This window comes from Phascolarctos cinereus, unplaced genomic scaffold, assembly GCF_003287225.1.
Source record: "Phascolarctos cinereus isolate Bilbo 61053 unplaced genomic scaffold, phaCin_HiC Scaffold_3;HRSCAF=262, whole genome shotgun sequence".
Classification (NCBI taxonomy): Eukaryota; Metazoa; Chordata; class Mammalia; order Diprotodontia; family Phascolarctidae; genus Phascolarctos; species Phascolarctos cinereus.
The window spans coordinates 69,523,405-69,536,889 of NW_027555736.1; the positions used below are offsets into that span (position 1 = coordinate 69,523,405).

At 37.1% G+C, this 13,485-nt stretch overlaps 1 protein-coding gene across 1 annotated transcript in view; it reads left to right on the forward strand.

Annotated features, from left to right (window-relative positions):
• Positions 1–13,485, forward strand: part of WDFY4 (WDFY family member 4) — a 395,486-nt gene that overhangs the window by 110,913 nt on the left and 271,088 nt on the right. Inside the window, 5 exon segments of the mRNA XM_078150902.1 lie at positions 227–333; positions 1,137–1,374; positions 1,858–1,934; positions 5,520–5,738; positions 11,296–11,474. Of these exon segments, the coding sequence (XP_078007028.1) occupies positions 227–333; positions 1,137–1,374; positions 1,858–1,934; positions 5,520–5,738; positions 11,296–11,474 (820 nt within the window).

A 13,485-nucleotide genomic window follows, 5' to 3' on the forward strand; every position in this document is an offset into this window, starting at 1 on the left:
TGCAGGTAGGGCCACATTGCTTTTATTTCTCTTTTCCATAGAAGCATCTCTTATGGTCCATATTCACAGAGCACTCCAGCTGTGTCCCTTCAGTGACATCAAACCATCAATCATTCTGTGATATAATTCACTCCCAACTTCAATTTTTTTTAACTCCAAAACAGATTTTGTCAAATTTTGCCATGTGGCTGACCTTATTTGTTTTTTTTAATTTTGTAATTTTCAGACAATTTCTTACCCTTGGGATTCCTTCAGCTAAGGAAGCTGGATGCAAAGCACTTGAAACATCACTTTCTCAAGGAGACAGGTCATATCATTCAGATAAGAATACAGGTAAGAACAGGCTTCTTGGAGAGGAGTCTGTGTTTAGCCTTGACCTTTTAGGATAAGTAGTCTTTGTACATGCAGAGACAGGAGGAAAACATACTAGGCAAGGGAAATAACTTAGTGAAGATACAGAGGTGACATGTTCCTGGAAGAGTGAAGAGGTTGTCCTGACTAGTTTTTATATGTTGGGGAGTGGAAGACAACCAATCACCTGGAAGTTTCAAATAGGAATGACTTGGGGAACAGTGTCCCATTGACACAGAGAGAAAAGTTATGATTTTGTAGGGAAAGATTATGAGTTTGGTTTGAGCATGTTGAGTTTGAGATGATAGCAAAATGGTCATTGAAGCTTTAGGATTGGGGAATTTGGGGCAAAGTATGGAACTGGAGATACAAATTTAGGAGTCATTAATATAAATGTACTTGTTGAACCTATGATAATGAATAATTCCTATCCAGGAAAGAATTTGAAGAGCCAAGTAAAGGGGATGAAGACTGAGCCTTGGGTAACTTTCATAATTGGGGTGGGAAAATGAGAAGTCAGTGAAATCATAGGTGGCAAGAGAGGTAGAGGTAGAAGAGGAACCAGGATGGCATTATGTCTCAGAAGCGTAGGGAAGAATTTCAATGTTAGTACGCAGCTCAAGGAGGATGAAGGGTGAGAAAAAGTAGCTATTTAGAATAGGTCATTGACAGTCACTTCAGGAGAGAAGTTTTGATACAGTAATGGGGACATAAGACAGATTGTCAGGAAAAGAAGTAATAGACACTAAACAGTTGGAAAAAAGTTATTCATTTTGGTGTCTTAGAATCAGGAGCACCTGGACCTACTGGTACTGCTGGTCCTGCTGAAGCCATCTCTGATGCCAGCCTTACTATCAGCACTGTGCCAGCCTCCAGGTCACCATGGGTAGCCAAGAGCTCTGTTAATACTCTTCAGACAGCCATGAGTCTCATTTCTATGACATCACCACGAAACATCCAGCCACAGAAAGCTACACTGGCTCCATCATTTGTGGAATTCGACATGTCTGTGGAAGGATATGGGTACAGTAGGCTTTCTTCTAGTTCTGAGTCATTTCACTTTATTAGCCTTACGGCTCCTGAGTTAACCTAACATAATGATCATGGGATCCTCATTTTCATGACCATCACAAGCATTCTTCCTGTTCTGGTCTGATCCTGCTATACCATTGATCTCCCATGATCTATCTATCTATCTATCTATCTATCTATCTATCTATCTATCTATCTATCTATCAAATCTACATGTATTTGCATGTATGTATATGTACATACATGTATATTCATTTGATAAATGTCTCTGCATTTCACAAATACCATAATTTTTACCTTAAGAGATCCATCACTAACCCAGATATGACTAGAATCATTGTCCCAGTGTCTAATTATTTCCATTCAATGACAGGTAAATTCTGTCTATTGCATACTGGTCTTGAATGACTTGTTTATAGCTTTGTGTGATAGCCATGATTTTAAGGATTTTTTTTGTCTTTTGTTTTCCCCCAGTTGTTTATTTATTCCTACACTGTCAACAATTATGGGTGCCAATACAGAACACTCAGTCTCTGGAGGCATTGGAATAGGTAGGTGTCTTTTTGCCTACTTCTCTACTAAACTAATTTAGATGCTTCTATATGATGCCAGTTTACCAAAATGGGTAACACTGCTTCAGTGCTCTGATAATGTTTTGAGAAGTAACATGGTAGAATGACAGAGCCTTGAAGCCAGAGTTGGGTCAGTAGAATTTGAAAGCCAGTCCTGTCACCGATCAGTCCTGTGACTGCACATATTACTCTCTTAAATCCTTGGTTTCCTCAACTGCAAAATGACAAATGTTCTTTGATTTTCCTATTGAATATCTAAATGTTACCCCAAGTAAGACTGTATCTTCTAGCATATCTAAATGTTGCAAATAACTATAGCTAATATTTACATAGTGCTTTCATGTTTGCAAAACACTTTATGTGTTATCTATGTATCTATAGAAATATAATATATAAACAAAATGTATGTGTAACATAGATATGTTACATATGTGACATAATTACATGTATTGTCTATTTATATGTTATGTCTGCAAAACATTTTATATGCAATACCTCCTTTGGTCTTCATAGCAACTCTGTGAGACAGGAATCTATTGCAATCTTCATAATGTACCCTAAAAGTGTCTATCATGAGCTTTCTTCTTGATCTCACTGCCTCAAGTTTCTACCCAGTCCAATCCACTCTCCATATAGCTGCCAAAATAATTTTCCTGAAGTTTGTTTCTAAATATGCTACCCCCTCCCCAACCCACCACTCAAATTACTTCTAGGATGAAATACAAACTCAGTTCAGCAGTTACAACTCTTTTGCCTTGGCTCCTTCCTACCTTTCCACTCTTTTTGTGCATTATTTTTTCCTTGCTCCTCTCTTATCCCCTACTTTTCTGTATTGTTTTCCCCCATTAGAATGTAAACTCCCTGAGGGCAAGGATTTTCTTTTGGTTTATGTTTGTATCCTAGACACTCAGCACAGTAGCTGACACTTCATAAATGCCTGTTGCTTTGTCTTGCCTCTACAACCCAGCCACGGTGGTCTGCTTGCTTTTCCTCACATAAAATACTGCATTTCCCATGTCTTCTTTTGCATATCCTTCCTCAAACCCGGAATGCTCTTCCTCCAAGCCTCTAACTCCTGGTCTCCTTCAAGACCCAGATTTCTGAGGGAAGCCTCATTGGCGTTTTTTAGTAGCTAGTGTCTTTCCGTCTATAGTTACCTTGTATTTGATTTATGCATGTTTTCACATATCGATGCGTGTGTAGATTGTCTCCCTCATTAGAATGTAAACTTCCTGAAGTTAGAGATTATAACTCTTTTGTCTTTGTATCCCTAGCACTTGAAACAGCTACTGACACAAAGCAGACACATAATAAATGGATATTCATTGGTTATTATCCCCATTTGAGGAAACTGAGGCACAGAGAGGATAAATGATTTGTCCATGGCCACCATAGCTAATACATGTTGGAGATGGGATTTAGACCTTGGGCTCTCCTAATTCTAAATCCATTACTCTCTCCATACTACCTTGCTTCTTCCTGTGGGTTTGTACTATTCCATACACACTATCTTTGGTGTGGGAGGGAGGTGTTTCTTTGGAACCTTTGACATGCATAAGCCAGGTGGCATATTAGGACTGGGACTATAGTCTATCTCCCTGAAATTAAGTCACTCATATGGAGATCAAAAAATCTGAGCCACATTTTAGGAAGGATATTCACAAACTAGAATGCCTCCAGGAAGGTAACCACACTGAAAGGGGGATGGGAGACCATGCAATGGATTCAATTATCATGCCTATGTACATGAGTCCCAAATCTCTAGCCTTAACCTACTCCTCATTTCGACATTTTAAGGACCTCAAAATCTGTCTCAAACCTATTTTTCAGACTTAGTTCACATTACTTTCCTCTTTGGACTCAAAATTCTAATTGCAGCCAAACTGGACTATCTGCTCTTCCTGGTACTTGGCCTTCAATGCCATACCTCCATATGTCTGCATAGGATGCACTATGCAGTATTTAGGGAGGGGAAGGGGAAGAGAATAAGTATTTATATAACACTTACTACGTGCCAGGCACTGTGCTGAATGCTTCTTTCCAAATATCTCATTTAATCCTCATAATAACCATGGGAGGTAGGCGCTACTATTATCCCCATTTTACAGTTCAAGAAACTGAGGAAAATAGAAATTAAAGGACTTGTCCAAGGTCACAGAGCTAATTAAGTTTCTGAAGCCAGATTTAAAATCAAATATTTCTGATTCCAAGGCCAGTGCTTTATCTGGTGTACCAACTAGCTATCTCTGAACTTAGAATGTGTTTCCTGCACTTCTGAGCGCTACTGGCTTCCTTTAAGGCTCAGGTCATATGCCATCTTTTATGTGGAGTCTTTTCTCATCCTACAAGTTACAAGTTCTTTCTTCTTTCTCAAATGATCATGTTTGCAGGTTTCATGTCACACAATAGAATGTAAACTTCCTGATGTCAAGAACTGGTTTCCATTTTTGTCTTTGTCTCTCTAATCCCTAGCATAGTGCCTTGTAGCAGCATAATAAATGTATATTGAATGTAATTTTCCAATCTGCATGAAAATGACATTTGTGCCTTCTGTAGAAATCTCTCATGCTCTGTCTTTGGTCACATATAGACAGCCCAACTCTATAAATAAATTAATTAAGAAAAGGATTTGTTGAGTGCTAACGATGTGTTAGGCACTCTGCTAAGCACTGGGTACAAAAATATAAAAGGAAAACTGTTCCTTCCCTCAAAGAGCTTACATTCTAAGGGCAGTGGGGGGGGGGAAGAGACAGCACATATAGTTAAATGGTGGCCAGAGAAGAGTGTGTTGGTCTGAAAAGTCACGGGATGATGTCCCATGGTAAAAACTTAAGGCAATCAATTTACACCACAGACAGAAGCAATGGTAGTGTTAATTTCATAATTTTTCTCAAAGAGAGAGGGGGCATGGAGTTGGAGGTAATGGGAAGGTAGAGAGGGGTAGGCATGTGGTCAAAGGACTAGTAACAAGAAAGTGGCTAAGGTAGACAGCTGAAAGGGATGTGAAGTTTGACCTGGGGCTGGATAAATATAGTAGGCACTTAAATCAATGTTGATTGGATTGATTAAAATGATGATATTCTATTGATGTCATCTGAATGAAAGGTGGCAGGGACCATAAAGAATACTTTAATTGAGGGAGTTTTTCTCTGCCCAGTTTTCAGCTGAGGAAAAGGGACAATATGGGAGGTAATCAGGAAATTCATGATTTTTGCTCTGTCCTTAGAGGGAAAAAAACATGCTTCTGGCCCCTCTCCCTATCTTTCCCACCCTGTCATCAAGGTAAGAATCACCCTTTGCAAATAGGTGATGGTGCTGGGTTCATGCATCCCAAACCCTTGATGCTAAATTCAAGCCCTCATATAATAATGACTCTTTTAAACACATCTTAAAATCAAAGTACATATTCTTTTTTTTTTTAAGGCAATTGGGGTTAAGTGACTTGCCAAGGGTCACACAGCTAGTAAGTGTCAAGTGGTTGGCGTGAGGCTGGATTTGAACTCAGGTCCTCAATATTCTTGCAGAGTAATAATGATTTTTAACTATTTTTGTTTCCCAACACAGGCCCCAGGTTATTTCCTCCTCTGAATGGTCTTACATTTTCTTCCTGGTTCCTGATCAGCAAACACAGTTCCATTCAAAATGCTCATCCCATCCATCTCTTGACCTTGGTGCGCCACATGGCCAGGACAGAGCATCACTTTGTCTGCTTCTCAGCTATCTTCTCACCTGAGGACCTGACCTTAACTGTTTCTACAGAAGAAAAAGAGTTTGAGCCCCTGGGTGAGGTTTTCTACAGTACTTTCCTCTAATCATGGTGGGGAAATGTCAATCAGTCAATGTATAAACATTCATTGAGAGTTTACTATGTGCCAGGAACTCTGTGTTGAGCAACGAGGATACAAGTCACAAAAAAAAGGCAAAAGAAAAAATTTTAAGGCATTCATATTTTAATGGGGAGGGATGGGAGGAAAGGGAACAGCATAGCAACATGTTGAAAAGAAGTATAGAATATATAGAGAGTGACAGTAAAAATATGGCAGATAGGTAGACATTTGACTAAAAGTATTTTATAATCAATAAATAAACATTTATTAAGTTCCTACTATGTGCCACACACTGTGCTAAGTGCTGGAGATAAGTCAAAAAACAGTCCCTGCACTCAAGGAGCTCACAGTTTAATCGGAGAAACATCACGCAAACAAACATATCCAAAGCAAACTTTATACAGGATAAATAGGAAGTAGTTAATAGAGGGAAGGGACTAGAATCAAGAGGGGTAATGGAAAGCTTCCAGTAAAAGATGAGATTTTATTTGGTACTCAAAGGAAGCCAGGGAGGTAAGCAAACTGAGTAGAAGAGGGGGAGCATACTAGCTATGGAGGATAGCCAAAGAAAATTGACACTTTCCTAGTCTCATTGTTTGAAGTTGAACCAAACCATTTTACGGTATTTTATATGCATGTAAATAATAATTCAAAATGATAAGCTAATGGTAACAAAAGCTAGTATTTATGTAGCACTTTACCTAAATTATCTCTTTTGATCCTTACAAGAATCCTATAAGGGGAGTACTTTTATTATCTCTATTTTACATAAAAAGAAACTAAATCCGAGAGATTGGTTGACTTCTCCAACATTCCTGCTGTGAATGGTCTTTTTTTTTTTTTGCATCTAGTTTTATAGCAACTCTGCTAAAAATTGTCAATGACTTCATTTTGCCTATAGGAAAAATGTGTGAACTCTTTAGCTTTAGATTTAAAACTTTTCACAGTCTTACTCCGGCCACCTTTACTGCCTGTTTTCTACTCTTCATATACCCTATGTTCTTTTTCAATCAAGCAATAAACATTTATGAAGTTCCTACTATGTGACAGACAATGTACTAAGCACTGGGGATGCAAAAAGAGGCAAAAGGAAATCCTGTCCTCAAGGAGTTCACAATCTAATGTCCTTCCTATTCTTGAACCTGTCTGAACTGTTCTGCCTCCATTCATTTGCTCTACCCTCCCCTTATGCCCTCAGGGTACTCCTTCTTCATATTGGCATATTCAAATATTTTTCTAATGTAAGTGATGCAAAAACAAATGATACTAATAATTTATTTTTCAAAATATATTTTGTGTTAAATATTTCCCAACTACATGTAAAACTTAAGAATTTTTAAAAAAATTTTGAGTTTCAAATTCTTTTTTTCCCATCTCTATCCTTCCTTGAGAAGGCAAGCAATTTGATACAAATTAGATATTTGAAGTCATGCAAAACATATTTCTATATTATCTATGTTGCTAAAGAAAACACAGATAAGAAAATAAAATGAGAAAAAGAAAGAAAGTCAAAAAAGTATGCTTAAATCCATATTTATAGTTCATCAATTCTCTCTCTAGAGGTGGATGCATTTTTAATCACAGGTCCTTTGGAATATTCTTGGAACATTGCCTTGATCAGAGTAGCTAAGTCTTCTACAGCTGATCATCATTATAAAATTGCTGATACTGAGTACAATGTTCTCCTGGTTCTGCTCACTTCACTTTGCATCAGTTCGTATTAGCCTTTTCAGGTTTTTATAAACCCTTCCTGCTCAGCATTTCTAAAAGCACAATAGTATTCCATCACAATCATATACCACAACTTGTTCAGCCATTCCCCAATTTATGAGCATATCATCAATTTCTAATTTTTTGCCACCACAAAAAGAGGTGCTATAAATATTTTTGTACAACTAGGTCTTTTCCCCTTTTATTTTATCTGTTTGGGATACACATCTATTAATAGTATTGCTGGATCAAAGGGTAGACAGTTTTATAGCTCTTTGGGCTTACTTCTTCATTGTTCTCCAGAATGGTTGTCCCAATTTTTTCCACATCCCCTCCAGCATTTGCCATTTTCCTTTTCTGTCATGTTAGCCAATCTGACAGGTGTGAGGTTGTTTTAGTTTACATTTCTCTAATTAGTAGTAATTTAGAGCATTTTTATATGACTATTAATAGCTTTAATTTCTTCTTCTGAAAACTACCTATTCATATCCTTTGGCCATTTATCATCTGGTGAATGGTTCTTATTTTGTACAAATTTGGTTCAGTTGCCTATATATTTGAGAAATGAGGCCTTTATCAGAGAAACTTGCTATGATTTCCTGCCTGGTTTCCTGTTTTCCTTCTAATTTTGGCTGCATTACTTTTGTTTGTGCAAAAGCTTTTTAATTTCATGTAATCAAAAATATTCTGCTTCCTATGATCCTCTCTATCTCTCATTTGTTCATAAACTCTTCTTTTATCCATAGATTTAACAGGTATGTTTTTCCATGCTCCCCAAATTAACTTATACTCTCACCTTTTATGTCTAAATCATTTATCCATTTTGACTTCTATTGGTATACGGTGTGAGATGTTGGTCCATACCTAGTTTCTGCCAAACTGCTTTCCAATTTCCCCAGCAATTTTTGTCAAATGTTGTGTTCTTACCTTAAAAGCTTAGATATGTAGATTTATCAAATGCTAGATTAATATTGTTATTTACTATACTGCTTTTGCATAAAGAATCTATTCCACTGACCCACCACTCCATTTTCTATTCCAGTACCAGATTGTTTTGATGATTACCACTTAGTAATATAGTTTGAGATCTGATACTACTAGACGATCTTCACTTTTTTCCCGTTGATTCCCTTGATATTCTTAACATTTTTTCCAGCTCTATAAAATAATTCTTTGGTAGTTTGATTAGCATGACACTGAATAAGTAAGTTAACTTTAGTAGAATTGATATTCATGAAATAATGAAGAGCAAAATGAGCAGAGCCAAGAGAACATTGTATACAGTAACAGCAATATTGTTTTAAGAATGACTTTGAGCAAATAAATCAATTTGGCCCCAAATTAACTATAAAGGACATATGAAGAAAGACACTATGTGCATCCAGATACCAATAATTTCTTTAAAAGAAAGAAAAGAAGAATTTTTCCTCTTTTAAATCCTAAAGCAAGTATCCCTTTTCCACCTCCCTATTTAACCTTCTTTCATCACCTTCCCCCACCTTCCACCTCCTTCTAGCTGAAGGTATTTTCTTCCTCATCCAACACATATGATACAGTTTGTCTGAATCATTTCCTTTCTTTTTGGCCCCTATGACATTTTACCTATGGAATTTTTGGAAAACAAAGAACATTTCTCTGTGTTCATATAGAATACAGGGCTCAAATTCTATCTCAGATGCCTCCAAGTACATAAACTTTTCTGTCTCAGATATTCTAGTTGTAAAATGACAATGGAAACCCTGACCTGAAAATTTTATGAGACTCTAATGGAATAACTGATATAAAAATTATGTAAATTTCAGCATTTTTTTATTATTATTAACATCACTTGGACACTATTGAAATAGCCTTAGGCTATGTCTGGATGTCATCAAATATCAGAAGAAAACTGAAATCTTTAGTTACACTTCCAGATTTGTCATGCTCATGAAGTCACTGTTGGGTATCATAGCAACAGGGCCTTGGTGTGCTAGCCACAAAATTCATAATTTTATCTTCTATAGCACTTGATAATACAATAGAATACTTTAGTAATGCTTTTGGTCTTCTGTTCAGATTCTAATAATGAATAACCTTCAAGATAGCATGAGATGATGTGATATGGGAGGCCTCCAGACTTATTCACTCTGTCTTCCCTGCCTCCATTTTGGATTACAGTACCATTTAATTTCTTCCATTTTACTCTTCATGTGTGCTGATTTTTTCAGCATTCAACAATTAATATACAGAAGAATATTTAATGTGCCAAGAACTATCTTCATCATAGCCATACAAAGATAGTAAATGGAGATATTAGATAAACATCCATGCTAATTGTCCTCTTTTGGGTTTGATTCCTGTTCACAGTCCAGACAGAACTCTACATCATTTGTTAAAGGATCCTCTTTCCCCCTAATGTTGGTTGTCCAGGACAAGAATAGAGCACATCTCCATTGCCCTTTGGTCTGTCTGTATCAATTTAACAGTCTCCAAGGTTGACAGTCCATCACATTTAGCTATAAATCACTCTGTTCTACTTTTCCTGTTGTTAAGACTTGAACACTGCTGCAAACATAAAATCCTATTCCCCAATGCAGGATTACCTCACGCAGATAACCAAGGAACTTTTAAGAGGATTGAATATCAGCGTAGAGTAGATCCTGAATCATAACTTTATAGGTAGGAGGACCATATCTCCTCAGCACGGACTCGTTCCATCAAGACTGTCTATAGTTGTCATTAAACCTGGGTTACTTTAGTGTACTGAGTACGTGCCCTTCTATATATGCTCTCTTAAAAATGTGTGTATGTTTATTTTTAAAAAATTATATTTAAATTTGATTTGTATATCACTTAGCACAGTTCCTGGCATATAGTAGGTGCTTAATAAATGTTTATAGAGAGTTCCTGATGAGGCATTCCTCTACCACTACAAATCAGCTCCTTGTCTGCAATTTGTAGTCTTAGAGAGTTGCCTGGGACAAAACATAGGTTTAATTATTTGTCCAGGGCCACGTAGCCAATAGATGTTAAAGACCAGAATTAATCTCTTGTCTTTCTGACTCAAACTCTATCAACTATTCTGCTATCTCTCATGCATGAGTGTGTATGAGTACACATATGTATATATGCATACATACATAGGGATATGTGTGTATATGTCTTTACACACACACACACACACACACACACACACACACACATACATATCATATATATATATATATATATATATATATATATATGCATGCATACATACAGAGATACATACCACACAAGCCTCTTTTCTCCCCTTTTTCCTTTCCTTCTCCAAGGCTGCTTGACTTCTCAAACAACTGGAATGAGATGAGAATCAGCAATTCTGTTCCTTCCAATGAGATAAAGAACCAGCAGCCTTTGTCCTCTGTCCTGTCACTCCCTCATAAGATCCTCCAGGCCTTAAAGTCTGACCTTCCTCAATGCCCTGGAGTCTCCCAGTACTTTCATCTAAGCTACCTTTGTAACTTGAGGACTTCTAGGACTTGTCAGTTGCCTCACCACAACACTCTTGTGTGTTCTATATGTTTTCATTTGTCTTATATATGAACTTTCTTTTATGTGTTCTCTCTCCCAATTAAAGTGTAAATTACTTGGAGCAGGGATTATCTTGATCTTTCTATTTTTATACCAGCAGTTAATGCAGCTCTTGGTATAGGGTAGGTATTTAATAATTTCTTTTATTCATTCACACAAATATATACATATATATGTATATACATATATATGAATATATAAATGAATGGCTTGCTTCTGCTTTTACGTATGTCCATTCTTATATATTGCAGATGTCATGGAGCCTGAAGACATACATGAACCCTCTGCTGGAGGTCGACTCCAGTTCCGATGTGGCAACCTTCTGTCAAGTGGACAGTGGCATCATCTGGCCATTGTTGTCACTAAGGAAATGAAAAGAAATTGTACAGTTTCCACATACATCAATGGACAGCTCATTGGATCTGCAAAGGTGGAGTGAAGTGACATTAAGTCAAGTTCCTAAAGATACTGTAGAATTATTTCTTTACTGACATGTAGGCAGCAATCGCTCCTTTAGCTCTTAAATTCTGGTGCTTTTATTGATTTTCATTCTGGAGGTATCTGTGTTTAATTTATTGAGGGAGATGGTATTGATAGAAATTGATGTGCCTGCCCAGGGAAAGGTCTGATGATCTCAGTTTTGAGAAAGGCTTACACAAAAAGGAGAAACATGTAACAAAGGTAAATATGAAGGAGTAGCATCAACTTGTAAGAATATTGTCATCATGGCTGAACCTTGACCTGAATTTCCTAATGGATGTTAAAAACAAAAATAAAGGGAGGGAGTATTAAAGTTAAGCTTGGAGTGAGAAAAGATCAAGGAAGGTGTGGGCTCACTGCTTGGGGACATTGCTGTCAGGTGGGTCCATGGCTTGTCAGGGGTGTCTGAATCAGAGATGAGGCAGGTTGTACCGAAGACTACTCAGGCTCCTTAGCACTAGTTGGAGGCTACTATAGAAGCTACTATGATGAAAAAAAAAACACAACTTAAGTATTGAGCACTCAGATTAAGTTGTACAAAGCATCAATTCCCATTTAACTGAAGGGAAATTACTGCTTATATTTTACCTTCTTAATCTCCTGTGGATGTCTTTGGCTCTGAATTGTCTAATAAACTTAATGTTTAGTTCAATGATCAATTGACCTCTTAGACCTTAGAGCTCCATGGGCAGCTAGAAGCTACTTGGGCTGGCTTTTCAGATTCTATTTCCTCTCTTCCCAATTTGGACCTTTCCTTTTCTGTCCCTCTTGAGGATTACCCTTTATTGTCATGCCCTTCTTCTCTTTACTTACCTGTAATTTATAGGCCTGGAGCAGGAGTTCTTAATCTGGGAACCTGTGGGTACTTTTTCATATCTAGGTAATTATTTCAAGAAGAAATAGTATTTGTGTTTGTACATATAAAAATGTGTTATTTTATGAATTTAAATATTATTCTAAAAAGTGTCCATAGGCTTTGCCAGACTAACAATAGGGTCTATGCCACCAAAAAGGTTAAGAAGCCCTGGACTAGAGAGTTGCCTGTGGCACTGAGACTTCCTTGACTGAGGTCACACAGTCAGTATGTGTCAGAGGTAAGATCTCAGCCCAGGGATTTCTGATTTCAAGGCCAGCCTGCTATCCACTATTGTCTGTTGACAATGAGGTGAAGACAGAAAAAAATAAAATGAACAAGCAAGCATCCAAAATCATCTGGCAACATGAAATAAACTCAAATCTGAGGTCCCAAAATACATGTTCAGGAGTAATAAAAAATTACAACTATGAGAATGGAATTATTGTTGGCAGTCTTTGCCAGAGGGAGGTAACCTTTGAGAGGCAGTAAAGCATAATGTAAAGAAAGACCAGGAAGATTCAGGTTCAAGGTCTGTCTTTGACACACACTGGCTATGTGATCCCAAGTGAGGAACTTTCCTTCACAGTGTTTCAGGTAATTTTCTATGACTGTAAGTGGCAGAATGGTGCCAAACTCTAATAATAAAAGGAGTTACCTCATCTGGGAGTTCTCTATACCAGTTAAATCACAGAACTCATCCCTATTCCTATGCTAAATTTTGAACAATTATGTAAAACAGGAGATGTACCAGAAAAACCCAAATGGGCAAATGCCTTGCATTTTGAATAGTGCAAAGGTAGATTCAAGAAACTATATACCAGTGACCTTGATATTAATCTCTGGAAAAATTCTAGCACAGATCATTAATTAGTCTGTGAGAATTAAGAAAATGAAGCTATAATTATTAAGCTCCATTGCTAATATTCACTGAGAGTGAATCCTATTGTAGGAATCTCATTTCCTTTTCTGACAAGGTTATAAAGCATCTAGATGATGCAAATAGTAATTACTGATGTTTACATGATACCTTCATGTTTGCAAAATACTTTATATACATTATCTCAGCAGATTTTATATTGACCCAGTGAGGTATGTATTACAAGCA